Raw genomic sequence first — 17842 nt, forward strand, 5'->3', positions numbered from 1 at the left:
TTATCTAAACAAAAGAAGTAAAGTTTGTGACGTTGTGAATATCTCTGGATCTAGTCAGCCAATTTGGAAAATTATTACGTATGATGCGTAAGTAATTTTCACAGGAAACAGTTATAATCTATGTCTATATGCTTTAAGTCTGACAAAGCTGTCATTTGTACATTTTCTGCAGCTGCTGCGACTAATCAGAAGCCAGAAAGTCTGTCAGTCTTACCATGGATATCGGCTTGTGACTGGATTGAAGATAGGTAGATAGGTGGTCGCTCCAAGCAAAATATTGGTACTCAAACAGATTCGGTGACTGGAAGCCAACACCAACATAGTTGGGGAATAGCTGGATGGATGATAAAATGAGTCATCATCATCAGCAGGCGCATAGGGTAGGATAGTTTCACTACTGGGGAGAAACACTTGTATGACGGGGATTTTCTATGCACTTACTCACTATGGTAAGGCTGACCCCACATTAGGCGTGCGCGATCATCGGGCGTGTGAGTAGCGCGGGCGTCGCGAGCACGCTGCATGAACGTCGCGTTTTGCTGCGCTGCGGCGTGTGTGAAGAGTGCAAGCGACGCGCTCGCGGCGAGCACGCGGCGCTCGAGTTGCGTTCTTACCCCTTCGCCCGCTATCCCCGCCGCCCGCTTAACGCCTTAGCAGTTAAACGTCAAGGAGGCGCGTGCGCGCCGCGAGCGCGCTGCAAATGCCGCAGGGCAGCAAAACGCGACGCTCACGCAACGCGCTCGCGACGCACGCGCGGCGCCCGCGCTACTCACACGCCCGAGGATCGCGCACGCCTAATGTGGGGGAGGCCTAAGCCGGGACTCCACCGAAATGTTTGCATTAGTTCACGAATAGGCAAAATGTACGTATCTGTGAGAATCCACTTCATGTGTTTTTACTTGAAACCTGCAGTTTTGCCAAGATTTTCAAAATGTACGCTTGCAATTTGTCATTTCTTGGTGGAGCCAGCAAATCGAAAGAAACATAAGTGTTGTATACTGTGCGTCACTACCGCACACCGGGAAAAATTTCGCTCTTGCGGAGGACGTTTATATACCATATTTTGTGTCACACAGGACGACAGTAAGTATCCACCGACACACTTTCAAAGATCTGATGAATGAACAAATCAGACCTGACTTGGTCACCTGGGGCCAATCAGAGCTCTATGAAGCGATCATATGCTTTGGCTCCTACTGTTATTGTGGTTTCTGAAAATTTATTCACCTCATTCAACGATGAATGTAAATCTGATGGTACTATTAAGAACACTTGCTTAGCGCAGAAGCTGACGTTGGCAGGTCGACTCTTTTGACTTCTCGAATAGGATACCATTGGTTTTTGTGCAATGCACACCTGCAATGCATGCTGGATTAGGATATAAATATAGGTGGATAGGATTTGCAACAGAGAAAATTTCTGTCTTTGTGATTGAATGACATCAAACGTATTTTTATATAAAAGGTATTTTTTTAGACTTGGCTCGGGTCTTACTGAGACTGTTCGTAATCGTGACCAGTGTATTTGCGATCAGAAGTTGAAAGTAAGCATGTCTCTGGTATGCGACGCGCAATTTGTACGTTTTCAGACGCATAAAGCATTTTACGTGTGTATGGTATTAAATCGAGAAAGCTCCCATTTCTTATCTGCACTTTGTATCTGGGCTTGTTTTTAAAGCTACAGAATCCTACATTACCTACCTACCTCACGCTTAGCAGCGCTTGCGAGAGACAGATCCTCCTTTCTTCTAGGATTAAGTTTACATATTTTGCATCAGAAAAAATAATTAAGGTCTACTTAATACTACTCACTCAAAGTAATTTGTTTTAAGGCCACCACATTAGTGGAAGATAAGCTAAACTATGTTTATGACAAAATCCTGATATGAACTCCATCTGTAACTTTAAATGATAATTAATTGTTCCACTAAAGTCATAATTTTTGACATAATGTTCAAAAAATAATTTAGATGGCACCGTTTTAAATTTGGCTGAGAACTATTAATTTTCCTTTCATCAAGGTAATAATTATAATTGGATTTTGATGTGGCACGGCAAACTGACAAACACTATTGAAATGTCTATCGAAAAATTACACTACGTGTTAAAATATGGTGAATTACGGAAAATACACAACTCCATCTGTTGAAATAATAATCTAAATATATAAAACTCAAAGGTGACTGACTGACATAGTGATCTATCAACGCACAGCTGAAACCACTGGACGGATCGGGCTGAAATTTGGCATGCAGGTAGATGTTAAGACGTAGGCATCCGCTAAGAAAGGATTTTGATCAATTCTACCCCCAAAGGGATAAAATAGGGGATGAAAGTTTGTATGAAACTGTGTCAATTTTAAACCGATCGGACTGAGACTTTGCATGCATAAAGCTACTATGGCGTAGGCAACCCTTAAGAAAGGATTTTGATAAATTCCATCCCTAAGGGGATAAAATAGGGGATGAAAGTTTGTATACATCTTCTTAGATTTGTACACGCTAATCTTCCGAACTACTGAACGGATTTCAATGATTTTTTCTTTGTTGTATCAGTATTAAGCCTGGTCAACATGTAGGCTATAATTTAACTTCGAAACTTGAAGACCTGATGCAGAACTCCAACAGACCAACAAAACTATAAGAGATACAAAAATGGTGCCATGGCAAAAATTGTTTCATGTGATGAGCATTTTCAGCTGAGATAATAAATTTTAAGATCTGGAACACCTGATGTGGAACCCCAAGAGCCCAGCTTCTCTATACCATATACTGGTATGACGTTTTAGCAAAAGTGGTTCAATTTGATAAGCACTCTCTGTTGACTTATAAAAATTGAACCACACCTACACCTGATGTGGAACTCCAGGAGCCCAGCTAGACTATAGCATATGAAGATATGACGTTTTAGCAAAAGTGGTTCAATCTGATGCACTCTCTATTGACGTATAAACATCGAAAATCTGGAACACCTGATGTGGATCTTCAGGAGCAATACTACACTTGAAATGTATAGAAATGAATGTTATGAAATAGGTATGGTGAATCAAAAAAGTAATTAGTCCGTCTTTTAGACACGTATTTTTCTTTTCTCTCTCTCACAAACAAATAATAACGAAGATACAACAACGCTTGAATTCACTGCTTAGTACAAATTTTACATACCTAGACGTGGCGTCACGAGCAACCACTCTCCGACTTTGTTGCGTTATATCTCATTATTATATTGTATGTCTCTTCCAGAACTCGGGACTATAGAGTTCCGAATTTTTGGGAGGCAAACGTGGGGCCGAAGCCAACTCGCTGAAGCCCTTTTGAGACAACTTTAATGAAATGGTGACACAAAACCGACGATTATCCCTTTATACACTGTAGAAATGAACCCAAGGACAATCCCCGGTAGACGTCATTAAAAAAAGACAATCCCCGGTTTTGTGCTAAAATATTGCTAACTATGCAGGAAAACTACTTGGGCTATTGTGATGGGATGTTATGTTAGTGGATGACAATGTATCTATTAGGTACATCTTAAAATGGCAGGTCGCAGGACTCGCCACCTCACTTACTGGGCCCCCGGGAACCAGTCACTGAATAGCAACAAGAGGGCAACAGGGACATGAGCGGCTGAAGGGTGAGGATACCTCGGTGGACTTTAAACGCAGATTACGCGCTCCCTGTGCTTACCATGAGGCACCTACCCTCCGAGTAGGGCTACTAATCCTGCTCTAGCGACTCCACTCTGGACGGCCAAGCCAAGCCAGAGGCTTGAGACCTACCCCCGTCATGGGGACAGTATACTCTCCCTGGAGAACTCAGTATACATAGCCCCGTGGGGTCGCTACTCCCCGTCTCCCAGCCTCAGATGTCCTGCGGTACCTATATTTCATTATTATTGTCGTTATTATCTCAAGAGCCTTTGTCCCAATTATGTTAGGGTCGACTTCCAGTCACGATGCAACTGAGTACCAGTGTTTTACAAGGAGCGACTGCCTATCTGACCTCCACGACCCGGTTACCCGTTCAACCCAACACCCCTTGGTAAGACGTACTGGCTTCTGACTACCCATAACGACTGCCAAGAATGTTCAATGACAGCCGGAACCTACAGTTTAACATCCCCTCCAAATGACGGTCATTGCTATCCAAAATATACGTAGAAAGTACATATGAACTTAGAAAAGTTGCATTGGCAGGCACTTGCCAGACCTGGAATCAAAGACGCACGCTCATACTTGAGAGATTGGTTCTCTACCCACTAAACCACCACGACTTCCACTAAGTCACCACGACTTTGTCATCTATTTAATGTTTTTTTACGTAATAATACTTGTGTAATATTTTTGCCACACACAAATGCGGACTAATTAGAATCACTACTTTTATCCCTATGGTCACGTCTATTGCGGTTCAGTTCTCAGCGTTTTGTTTAGTCTGCTGTGCTTTTGCTGTTAAAGTACAAAAATTAAGTATATAGAACGTTTCTCTTCGGTCCCTTAAAATTCGATATCAGACTATTCAGATCTTTGATTTTGCTGACCCCGTAGTCGCTGGCATAAGGGACAGGATCCGCGTACGAAGTCGCGGGCAACAGCTAGTCCTCTATAAAGAATGTATTGTAATTTATTGTCATTTACCACCTCACTCCTTTGACAAATTTGATGTAAACTCTTTTGCAAAAAAAACGGGCACCTATGCGAAATCTTAGTTTTAAGGACTTTACGTGTATTTCAAAGGGTTTTAATGATAGTAGTATGTTTCTAGCATCAAATGAGTTAGCCGAGCATGCGTGAGAGTGTATTCTAAATTTGAATTTTGTACAATGAGGGTTTTCTAATATGGCGTCCACGAGGTGGCAGCACCGAGGCGTCAGGTCCAAGTACCCGTCAAAGTGCTTATCTTTACTATGAACCGTGAACGATTTTAGTGATTTTTATTGTATAATTAAAGCACTGCATTAGTGTTTTACAATTACAGTTGAGTAGATAAAAAAACTAAATCATATTGTGTAAACAAATTCTAGTACGTTGCGTTATCTGCCGTTCAACGAGCTTTTGCCTTAGTACCAGTGACTTTTGCACCCCTCTTTCTAAGCTCAATTTTTAGTTCGGAAAACTTATTCCAATCGTAGTCCATAATAAAATCAATAACACTTCCAATATAACAGAATTTCAATAAATAATTAGTTCGGACCCTACAATTCCATACTATTTGACAGCTGTTTGGACCAGACGCATACGTGGCGCCACCCTGTGGCAGAAAAATTAGAGAAAACCCTCATTGATAAGAAATTGGTTAAACCTTGTTTTGGACTACTTGCTGGCAGAAAGTTCGTCGTAGTTTTAAAAAGTTTTTGAAGTGATTTTCAGGAAAATGATAATGCAGTTTTAATGAATGAGTAATGTACTTTTTTGTTACATCAAAACATTTTTGAAAAACTATGCGTATTTGATAATATGTTCACCTGCTCTAAATTGACTATACTGATGATTGATGGCAATGTTAAGAGTTTCGGTATTTTAGTGTAAAGCGTTCTATTGTTTAGATATTGTACTAACGTGTTTTAAAATATCGCTTTTTCATAAATAAACACTATTTAGAAGAGTATCGGTACCTTTGGCTGCGACAAAACAAAATTAAAGTAAGCAGTGCCGATCACAATCGGCCTTTATCGGACTTTGACATTAAAAAATACCAAATTTTGTGATAAAAGTTAAAATTAACCACATGAAAAATGATGAGGAGGGTTAAAGCTATCTAAAAAGTCAAATTATTGCCTCGTTGAAGCTCTCGATAACTCCATAGGTATCGGGTTACTAAACAACGATTTAGCTGAAAGGGAGTCAAGAATTTAAAATTATTGGCCAAACGTATGTTTCTTAAGAAATGAGCAGCTAGCCAATTATTGTTATGATTTAAGCAGGAAAGTGCTGCAGATGCCAGAAAATCTCTTTGTAGGCAAGTTTATTTAATAAAATATCCGTCGGATGAAAACACGCTATTTGAACGCTCTGACTCACAGATCTTCAGAGGTCTACGGAGTTTCCCAAGAGACGAGGTTGTTTAAAAATCAGTAATTACGAGACCTTAGGACCTCGTGCTCACAGTCTATGCGCTATTTTCTGTATTTTGTAAAATTTCAAGACTTTTAAAAATGTCAAAGTCCTATAGGAGACGAGTTGTGATGGGCACTGCTTACTTTAAATTGGTTTTATCGCAGACAAAGGTACCGATACTCTTCTAAATAGTGTTTATTTATGAAAAAGCGATTTTTTAAAACACGTTAGTACAATATCTAAACAATAGAAACGCTTTACACTAAAATACCGAAACTCTTAACATTGCCGTCGATCATCAGCATAGACCATTTAGAGCAGGTGAAAATTTTATCAATACGCATAGTTTTTCAAAAATGTTTTGATCTAACAAAAAAATACATTAATCATTCATTAAAACTGCATTATCATTTTCCTGAAAATCACTTCAAAAACTTTTTAAAACTACGACGAACTTTCTGCCAGCAAGTAGTCCAAAACAAGGTTTAACCAATTTCTTATCAATTGTACAAAATTCAAATTTTGAATACACTCTCACGCATGCTTGGCTAACTCATTTGATGCTAGAAATATACTACAATCATTAAAACCCTTTGAAATACGCGTAAAGTCCTTAAAACTAAGATTTCGCATAGGTGCCCGTTTTTTTGCAAAAGAGTGTATTTTATTTACCACAGATTACCACAGATGGAGCTACTTTAACCTTGGCTAAACAAAATTTTCATATTTTTTTTTTCTTCCAAAGTTACTTATGAGGGTGTGATTTTCTGTGTAAAGGTTAATAATAGACCGATCAACTAATATAAGTACAACATTCAAATGTACAGTTTTGACAAACAGATTGCGTGTCGTAATATTTTACATCTTGAATTCACAAAATTAATCATATCTTTTGATAGAGTGAATCGATTTCGATGAAACAAAAACTAAGTAATACCCCAAGTTACGTAGAATTTTTGTATATAAGCATTGTCTGCATTGGATTCGTAGATTTTACGTGAATCCCGAACGAACAAACAGATAAACAGATAAACAGACAAACAGACAAACAGACAAACAGACAAACAGACAAAAATGACAAAAATGATGGAAATGGGTTTTGTTAGTTATCCTTTAACTTGCTGGCTATTTTTTTTGTCAATTTCTTCAATGTACAAAAATTACTTTTCTACAGATTTATTATATGTATAGATCTATCAGTAGTAACGTGTAATTTTTTCATGATTCTTGTAAAGATCTGAAAGATGATATTATTTGTTAGACCAAAACAGATAAAACTTCTGTCTGTAGGTATAAGGTTTCGAAGAAATTATAAAGATTTCCTCACACCTCATAATAGGCATTCCTATCTTTGGATAAGGGGAAATTACTAGTTTTAGATACAAAAAAACATTTCCCTTTTCTATCTAAAAATTATTAAAATATTACACAATTTTGTAGTTTTTCCCAAAAATCAATCCCCGCGATCGCTTATGACTCAAACCTCACCACCTCTACTGGGAGACCTCAAAAAACTTGCTCCAATCAAAGTTTTATAAAATGCCATAAAAGCTTGTGGTCTACCCACACACCATTTCACATCCACCCCCAAAATTATCATCCCTTTACTGAATAAAACATATTTTTGACACCAATTTTTAATAATTCATTTATGGTAATGCCGTGCCGATTTTAAGCTGTTAACCAGTTTAAATCGCATGTGAATATTGCATTTTAAGGCTTTTAAAATAAAGCGAATAAATATTGGTTCAGTGTTCAAATACCCTGTGTGATTCATACAGTCCATTCAGTAGTAGACCTTTGACTGAGAGGAGAGACAGAGGTAACAGAGGTTTTGTTAAGTGTCCTCCAAAAATACTGCATCTTAACTTTGTCATAATGTTAAATCTACTAGTCTAATCTGTGTACAAACTTTTCATTTAAATCAGTTCAGTGGTTTTGGCGCCAAGACAGAGTTATATTTGCATTTGTAATATTAGTAGGGATTATTACTTATACTTAAAGGCAGATATACAGCGAGTTGATTTTATAAGTATTTTATTAAGATATTTACAAAGACTCTCAGGCAATATTTCGTTGTACAAAAATTAGCAAGCATTAGCTCACTGCATCGTTATTTTTATTATATTCAAACAACAGACTCAGGGTTTTATTTCCTCCAACAATCATAAATATCAAGACATAATAAAATATCACATCCCAAATAAATCACAGTTTAAAAAAGTTACAATAATAATAAAAAAACCCAAAGTCCATTGCTCCGAGTATTTAAAAAAAAGTTGAAGAAAAAAATTACAGAATTTGAACACAATTTTGTAAGTGATGAGGTCAGTTTAGTGATGTCCGTAATATCCGAGACCGCCTCCGTATCCGAGGCCGTGACCGCCGTATCCAAGTCCGTGGCCTCCGTATCCGCCGTAACCGCCATAGGCTACCTGGTTGGCGTAGGACACTGCGGGAGCGCTGTAGTAACCACCATGGCCGTAACCTGAAGGAAAGAGGATTACATTTAATTACGGGTTATTTGGCCCTAGTTCACAAAGAGATCCAGAAGAAACAATCATGGTGGTGTTAGTCAGTTGAAATTTGATACTCCCTCAAGAAGGGGGTCATTTGATAATTTTCCACCAGAAAAGAGGTCACAAATGAACTTTAAAGTATATAAGAGCTTATCAGTCTCGACGAATCAGCTGAACTGATGTAATAATTAGAAGAAAGGATATAAAGTTTCTTTATACAAGTTATAGTTTTAGTTGAGTTACTTAAACATTATACTGGAGAAAAAATATCGTGAATACCTAAGCTACGTTTTTGCCACGATCATTAAAACACCAATATCCACCGTCTTAAAATATGAGTAAAACTTCCTTATATTTCATAAATAATGCTTTCAAACCGTAGCAGAAACTCGGAACACGCTAATAAGGGTACAAGCTAATTAGCAATACATAGCTTGTCAAGAACAAAGTTAACACATTCTGTTACGGAAACCTTACAATACTAACTTTATTCAACGCTAACTAAAAACATATTAAAGATAGCTATTGATATTATTGTTGTTAAGAACAATACCGGTATTGTTTGAGATAAAAATCGGCTATTCAGAAACTATTTTACACTTGATTCAAGTTCCCACGTTTGAGAGTTACGTTGTTTGTTAGATATAATTAACGTGGTAATTATAATTCTGGTATAATGGGCGTTTGTTTTTTTTGTCTTGATTAACGCACAGGTTTATATACTTTTGCGACATATTGATCAAACTCAATTTAATTTTACAAACGTAGCTCAAGAGCTCCTTTTGAACGTCAACATTTTCAAAAATAGTCCCTAATGTCCTATCACTTTCTATGTTCTTTCCGGGAAAAACAAGTGGCGCAACAATCTCCCCACCAATACCATGTCTTGATGTAGGTTAGTATCCTTAAGCACAGGGGAAATGTCTAAAACTATCACGTACTATTGATATGCGAAAACATGTAATTGGTTTCAAGTTGTTATAAATTGTAGTTAAGTGCTTTTTGTAAAACTGTTTGTTTTTCGAATAAAATAAAATAAAAATAAAATTAATCTTTTTCATATGTCATCACCGTAATATAGATAGATGTCCTTGTAAACAATTCAAAAACTTTCTATTATGTCGACTTACCAAGACCGCCATAACCGCTAAGGCCTCCGTATCCGCCGAGGCCGCTGTATCCGCCATATCCGCCGTATCCGCCGTAACCGCCGTACCCGGCGCCGTGAGCAGTGGTGTACGCCACCTTGCTCACTGCTACTGGTGCAGCTGCTGTGGATACAAGGACGATGGATAAATAAGATGTGATATATGGTGGTTCAATGTTTGGTACATAAACATGGTGGTCATATACATATGGGTATAAAAATAGGTCTCTGCGCTGGGTAGATGGCCAATGCAAGTAAAGGGTGATTTTTTAAGAGGTATAGGATTTGATTTTCAAAAAAAGCACAAAAAACTTGAAAAATTTGATGAAATCTTTATTGGAATCGATGGAACGATCAATATAATTTAATGTTTGAAGATGATTTCATGCAAATGCTGGCCGCGGCTCCGGTTTAGATGGCCCATTCGCAAGGCCCAATTTCGGCACTCTCTCCAACATATCAGCCGGTATATTACGAATAAATGCTTTTTGGCTCCCAGTGCGTCAATCGTTGCTGGCTCCACAAGAAATAGTCCAAAGGCGTTAGATCACACGATCTAGGCGGCCAATTGACGAGCCCAAAACTTGAGTTAAACTGTTCAGCGAAGCCTGCTCTCAATTAGGCCATTGTTTCGCGTGCCGTGTGGCATGTGGCACCGTCTTGTTGGTACCACATGTCAGGCATGTCCAATTCTTCCATTTTGGGCAAAAAAAAATCGCCAATCATCACACGGTAACGCCCGCCATTCACAGTAACGTTTCGGCCATTGTCGTCTTTGATAGTAAAATTCAATAATTTGCAAGCGTTGTTCGTTCGTAAGTTGATTCATGGTTAAATTATAGACCATACTGAACAAGTTTCACAATGACACAAGACACGATTCACGCGTGATCTACCAAAAACAGTGTTGCCAAAAAGATACCAGCAAAAAAATCACCCTTTATAAATAAATGAAAATAATTGTCAACTAAATTACTTGAAATGAAATTAGCTGATGCAGCTGGAGATTGCCTAGCCATGTACAAGTTACATGTTCAAAAATGTATATCATACTATCCATTATGAGACAGAGTATTTTTCACTAAGAAGAAAAATGTTTGGCTTTAATCACGAAATCCCTGACCTCCACATTGTAAGTCTAGACTATTACCTACAGCGTTTAAACTAAACAAAACAAAGTTTAAAACATGCTTGTCAGTCTAGGCATCTCAATTTAGCGAGCCGTTAGTAGTACCACCAATTAAAGTATGACGATTATCGCACCCACATGACAGCTTAAACTAAAACAACACACAGTCTAACTAATTACGTTACCCAACCCCTACGTTACGGTCATGGAGAATAAAATAACTAGCAGAGATGTCATAACGCAAAATCTCCAATGAAAGTAACGAGCAAAAGTGCGGGTATTCGGGGAACGAGGAATGTTACTAGCTCCACCATCACATGCCTTCTATAGAACCCGTCCATTATTTTCAAAATAAAATCACCAATCAGTCAAGACCAATCTTCCGTTTTGATTTGACAACGATCCCGAACGACTCGTTAGTTCTAGTTACTGATCACGCCTATCGTACGTTGCTTGACCTACAAGAAGGCGCCTGACCTACCTTCCTTATGGCATCTCCGCTACCTTTCCTTGCTCCGTGGTTACGGTCAACGATGTAACACAAAATTACACGTTGACTACTCTTAAGCAGTGTGCCAAGGACCACAGTTTCTCACACTGTGGCCTGACATTGATGACTAACAATAGATGACAATAGTGGACATTTGCTTTGTTTTAAAGTTTATTAAAGACTGATTGCAAATCGATTTGGAGACTTTGTATGCTAATTATGCAGGTAAGGTTTTAGGCAGAAGCTGTTTTAATTATAAGCAATTTCGTGCTTAGATTTGGCCATCACAGCTGCATTTAGTCTAAGGTTTAATTCTCAAGTTGGACAAAGTTATAGCCTAGAATGTCTGGCTGTCATATTTACTTGATACCATTGGACCTACATATATTATATTGCCTAACCTTATTTGTGCCTACCCTTGGAGCCACAATACTAAGTTTAAATGTAAGCACCAAACTAGTTATCCAATGCATCATTTTCTCATATCCTGACGGTACCCATCACATCGAATTACGAGCAATCCATACATCATATCATATGGGATTACACTTCAACATTCCTACTAGAATATTCTGTGGCGAAACGAACGCAATATTATGTGAGACAGTTTGCAAATCACATCTGCTGTATAGGGATGAAGTAGCAGCAATTTCCGAGCAGTCAGGTGGTTAGGGATCTGATGTGGCACTGGACATGATATGAGGATGTATTTAGATCATACAACGCATACAATATTAAACGATATTCATGATACAAGAAAATTACAACGGGAACGCTGCACTAGCTTTGCCATTTAAATAATTTTGCAATTAACAGTGCTAGAAATAAGCTGTTATAGAAGCTGTGTAAGTTTCAAACGTACAAGACATTAAAACAAACAAAATTACATGGCTGTGAAACAGCGCACATAGGTTATAAAATATCTATATCACGGAGGATAGAATATCCTTAGCAAACAGATTTCTTTTTGGTCGGGCTGAAATTAAAATGAAGGAATCCTTCAGTTTTAATCCAGCTACTGACAACGATAAAGTCATACTTAGATTTAGTCTAAATATCTCCAAAATAACTTAACCGCTGAAACTATTACTTGAAAATATTTAAAGTGACTTCGATAAGTTTTTTGTTCCCACGTAATGTCGATTATTATCGAATGAATGACCATAACAAAAAGGCTGATTCATACAATCACAGTAACCAGTCATGCGTACAAGATAATTATTATAAAATATCGTAACTTACGATAGGTTTTTTGCCTAATTGACAATCTGCGACCTTTACATTGAATTCATTGACCATTTTCGTAACAAAAAGTTGTGACAAAAAAGTGATAATATCCTTGCCGGATGTTACTTGATATTGTTTTTTTTTATTATATTATAAAAGTGAATAATTTTGTTAAATTGAATCCTTGGATTTGGAAAACTTGTTTTTGTCATTTTCCCAACATATTTTTTTGCTGGGTAATAAAACTGAATTTTTTTTTAACGTGGGACCAACTTTAAGTAGATTTTAAATTAGTCATAAGACCTTTATAGGTAATCCAGAATGATTAGTCACACATTAATAAGACAATCAATGTTTTATAAATTACAGCAAATTATACTGCACTTATACCAGTAATAACAGTACAAGAACTATTAATTCAAACAGGGATTTAACATTAGTAGGCGTAGGCAATTTATTCCTAATCAAACACTAGGCATTTGTCCTTAACCTTAAAATAATGCAGTTAATTTCCTAAATAAGTTCCAACAGCCTAATAGGATAGAATTTGTCACGGGTAGACCAATTACTTTGATAACTTAGACATTGCCAGAGCTATTATCGACTTTAGAGTAAAACAAATAAGGTTGGAATTCCTCTTTCAGGGGTGGTAATGAGTTCTAAAAAGAGCACTTGTTCCTAGTATTAATCTCTTAGGAACTATAGAGCTGTAGCGCTGTTTTATAGATCGTCTAAGAGACGTTAATTGTGTGCGCATTTTGCTCAGCGCTTTACGCTTTAAAATTTATGGACAGTTGCAAATGAGGGACGAATCGATACCTACGGTTTGAAAGTGCCCTTTAAATTAATTAGTGAGGCAATTAGAGGCCCATTTTTTGCCAAGAACACCTAAAATTGGACAAAATTATATTTGATCATGAAAAAAAAATCCTCCCCTTACCACAACAGACATTTTGAAGAGGACACCAAATAGTAATATCAAAGTGTTCGGAATGAAGCCAGCGTGGCCAAGTTACTTGGTGCCCGTGTCACGTCCACCAGATGTAAGGCTCTTGGCCAATTTAAAGTTAGGCAGACAACTTGGCTGCGGTCGATTGTTTGAAATTTCCTCTAAATCCTGGTATTAGATATTTCTAGGCTTGTTAGTACTCTCCAGAACTTTGCAGTAACCTGATACGAAGATATTTAAATCGCGTGATTGTTCTAAGGAAATCTATTACAGGAAAACCTAGGCCATTGACCAGGCTTTTGTGTGGACCCAGTCATCCGTAGAGGCTAACTATAGGTAATGCTCAATGAATAAGAAAGTCATCGGTGTCGCAGAATACAATGCAGGCATTAAAATTCGTTTTGGTTAGATTTAGGCATGGGGTGACTAAAGTTTATTCAGACCGTCAATGACACAGCTTGGACACTCGCTTACGCTGCACCTCCATTTGATGACTTCCCACAAAAAAGGCCCTAAATGTACCCTTATATTTTTTTTTATTAATAAAGATCCAAAAAAACCCTGTTTCAGTATTTGTTCTAATTTTAAAATTCACTTACCGTATCCGCCATATCCGAGTCCTCCGTATCCGAGCCCACCGTATCCGAGGCCGCCGTCATACCCGACGCCGCTGTATCCGAGGCCGCCATACCCGAGGCCGGAGAGGCCTCGCTTCTCCGTCTTCTTCGCGGCTTCCTCGGCGGAGACCGCCACCATGGCTACGGCTAGGACAATCTGGAGATAGAAGAAATAAGGGTTAATATTTTGTAGTTAGAATTGGCACCTTTTGTTTTTGAGCTATAGGTTTTTTTGGCTCAAGACGTAAGCTTCGGATGACTTAAAAACTACAGTAAGAACACACGAGCTATCCTACAGTATATAAGTGAAGTCTTACTACCAGATATCGTACGTATCTAACTTTAGTTCTACCACAAAGTTATCACTACCAAAATCAGACCCTTAGTTTTCAAAATATATATGTAAAAATATATTTCTAACTCAACAAGATCACAACAAAAATCTTATCTACAGATTATTTTGATCTCAAAATGTATTCCTTCCCGTACCCTTTAATATCCATCATCATACCTTTTAAAGGTAATGTTCCCATCTACAGAAATACAGCCTTTCTGAATATTAAAACACTAAGATTACTGATTAAACATTAAAAGGGATGAAGCAATCCCTATTGATACAATCCTTTTGTCTTTGTAGGATATCCTGTGTTGTGAAACTTGGGCCGAACATAAGTGTGTATAATTAGACCAGTCGTTGTCGTACAACGTGATAATTAAAGGGGTTGAGTGAACTTGGTGTGGGGCTAGATTTTAAGATTTTAAGGTGTATGATGGTCATATTTTTGCTGTCTAGGAATTTGGAATACTGGAGTTGATGATGATGGTTATAGGTAATTTATTATATTAAGTATTATTTTTAAAATTAAATTGACTAATATTAGCTGCGATTTGGCGAGGTGGTCTCTAATTAATTAATTTCTTGAACACAATAATTCAAACTGAAACTCAAGGTTGTAACTTCTTGAACAAATTAAACTTGTATAAACCAAAATTTAACCAGATTGATGAACTCTTCAAAGTTATTAATATCCTGCCCTTTTGATCTTATCCAGAAATAGATATTTTGTGTTTCCTACAAAATCCGTTAATTTACACCGAAGCTAATTGATTGTGGAAGCAAAATTAAAATTCTCGACCTCCATGAATTAATTTGCATTTTTAAAGCAATTTCAGAACGGAAATCTGAAATTATGATCATAATTAGTGATGAAAAAGTATATTCAGCAACGTTATATTCTGAAATAAGAGTTTATTTACTGTTTATTTTTTAACAAAATACGGTTTATGTAACTGTTATATTTTATTTTGTAACTGTAAAAATACTTTAATTAATATTATTTTAAAAAGTATAGCTTCACACACAATTCAGCAAAAAAACTATTAATTAAGTCAGCAAAAAAATGCGAATGACAAAAACATCAAAAAACTTTTTAATGAGCAGCGAAAAAAAAAATATCACAGACAATGATATCAAAAAAATATTATCTTTGTATCATTAGATTGAAATAATAGCAAGTTTTACAACTTCCGTTGTTATGCTAAACTTTTAATTATAGAGTGTATCATTAACACTATTATAGGTATATTTAGTACGAACAATCAGGTTTATTAAGATTTATTTCATTGATAAATTTTATTCATTTGTTCACTAGTTCACAGTTTTTGAGTAATTATAAAACCGGTTTATTTTTTTTAGGATTTTTTCAATATTACTGTGTATTACGTATATTACGTACTGTGTATTATGTATTACTGTGTATTACTGTGTTGTTAGTATTACTGAAAAAAAAAACAAATTTTTTGAATCAATATTTAATTTAAAATACTTGAAAACTTTGCAAAAACGGGTCTAAACAACCGGAAAAGATATTTTTTGTTTGTCTGAAATGTCAAGATACTACACTATATTAAATGCAAACTAAGTACCTGTACTAAAATGTACTGGATTTATAATAGCTAACAGTGCCAATATAATGTGCTCTTGTTTAGGTTAGTACTTAGTAGCCCAAAGGTTAAGGTGTGGTCTGCATATTGAAAGGTTATGAGTTCATTACGTTTTTTAGTTAAAGATCATGCACTACAATACCATTACGAAAGAAAACTATACTTTGGTGGATAAAGAGAAGTACAAATATAAAATAAAGCATTGTTTGTTATTTATACATGCAGTCTAATTTATATTATTTTAGTGTCGAAACATAGATTTGCATATATGTACACTAAATGACAGTAAAATTGGGTTAGATAAAAATATTACACTTATTACTACATCTGTTCATAAAAAAATTACCATTACTCTTTACAGTGTTTTAAAGTATTTCTGACTACTGTAGTATTACTATACTAAAGTGCTTTTGTAAAACTACCTCTATCTACTTCAAAATACCAACAAAATTAATAACAAGCAGTGTACCATTTGTTGCAACTTTAAATATCAACAATCGTATGAATCATATCCTATATAGCGGGTTAGGGTATAATTTTCCATGGTGATCTAGGCCAAAGTGTGCAATTTCCTATAGCATGTGGACACTATGCTTGAGGCTCGATGTGATTTGTACTGTCAAATGTGAAGTACAGTGTATTGCAAAAATATTGAGACACTTTTAAAATTTAGTTTGTGTATAAAACGTTGGTTATAAGCTCAATTTCATGCAAAGGCAAACTACGCAGAATACATAAATATAATAAATAAAAATAATAATTTACTAAGTTTATTATTTTGGTTGTGCGTAAAAGCTAAGCTTAGCTAAGTGAGTGCTAATCATCTACACGTTATCATAAACGCTGCAAAGGTGCATCATGCAATGTAAGCACAATATACATGCAAAATACTTTAGTTTTTGGCATTTTAAATAAAGACTGGTGGTTTTATTAAGCAAATAAATTAATGAAATACTAAATGCACCCAAAGTGAATTATGTTATAACTATGCAAATCACTGCAACTTTTTATCCGGCACATAAAACACTTTGTTATTTATTTTTTTCTAAAATTGATAAATAATGCATAAAATTAATATTTTTAAAAGAATTAATATTTTTTGTTTAAAAACATTAGATTTTTATTATTAAAACCACTGATATCAATCCATTAACAAAACACACTTTATTCACCAAAAGCCCCCCAAAAATTAAATATAAGTAAATCCCTTACCAAGAATTTCATGTTGGCTACAAAATTTCACAGCTACAACTGATGACCGACTCCCGCGCAGCCAGTTTATATACTCACCTAGCTGGTACTACATGCTTCAATTATTTACATTTTTTTCTTCTGCCAAGGATATCAGTAGGGGTGAAGAAGTATGAAATATATTGGTGAAGATTGTTTAGGTAAATTGAATTATACAGCTTAGTTTTTAGAGTCGATATTTGTATGGGTGGGGTTAATACATTTTGGGTTATGGGTTACATTCATTTGTTTTTTTTTTCAGCTGATTTATTGTGGTTTCTTTATAAGAGATCTCGGTAGATTTTAGTATGACCTTGGAAAATAGCTAGGCCGATTGTTTATGATGGCAGGATATGTCTACAACAGTAAGTTTTGTTTCAAGGTGTGGTCAGACGTTCTAAGTCATTTCACTGGTTTTTATTAAACGGTTTTATTTAGCTCACCCAGTTTGTTTTATTATTTATTCATTCTTTTTTCTTGGGTCAAATTTAGTAATTCAAATTTCACCCTCTTCCTGTCAACCGATTAATCTGAAATTT

General features: G+C 36.2%; 1 protein-coding gene across 1 annotated transcript; it reads right to left on the reverse strand.

The window, feature by feature from the left end:
- Positions 1–8071: 8071 nt before the first annotated feature.
- Positions 8072–17364, reverse strand: LOC110381343 (keratin-associated protein 19-2). The gene is made up of 4 exons (XM_021341648.3): positions 17286–17364; positions 14112–14286; positions 9701–9841; positions 8072–8539 (listed from the first exon to the last, which is right to left on the reverse strand). Exons 1-4 carry the CDS (start codon positions 17295–17297, stop codon positions 8385–8387), a joined length of 483 nt encoding a protein of 160 aa, XP_021197323.3. The 5' UTR covers positions 17298–17364; the 3' UTR covers positions 8072–8384.
- Positions 17365–17842: the final 478 nt, after the last annotated feature.

Source organism: Helicoverpa armigera, chromosome 16, assembly GCF_030705265.1.
Source record: "Helicoverpa armigera isolate CAAS_96S chromosome 16, ASM3070526v1, whole genome shotgun sequence".
NCBI lineage: Eukaryota > Metazoa > Arthropoda > Insecta > Lepidoptera > Noctuidae > Helicoverpa > Helicoverpa armigera.

Coding starts and splice junctions, on each gene's coding strand:
- LOC110381343 (XM_021341648.3), bottom strand. Junction 9,842..14,111: donor ACTCGGATATGGCGGATACG/GTAAGTGAATTT, acceptor TTGTATCCACAG/CAGCTGCACCAGTAGCAGTG. Junction 8,540..9,700: donor TAGCGGTTATGGCGGTCTTG/GTAAGTCGACAT, acceptor TCTTTCCTTCAG/GTTACGGCCATGGTGGTTAC.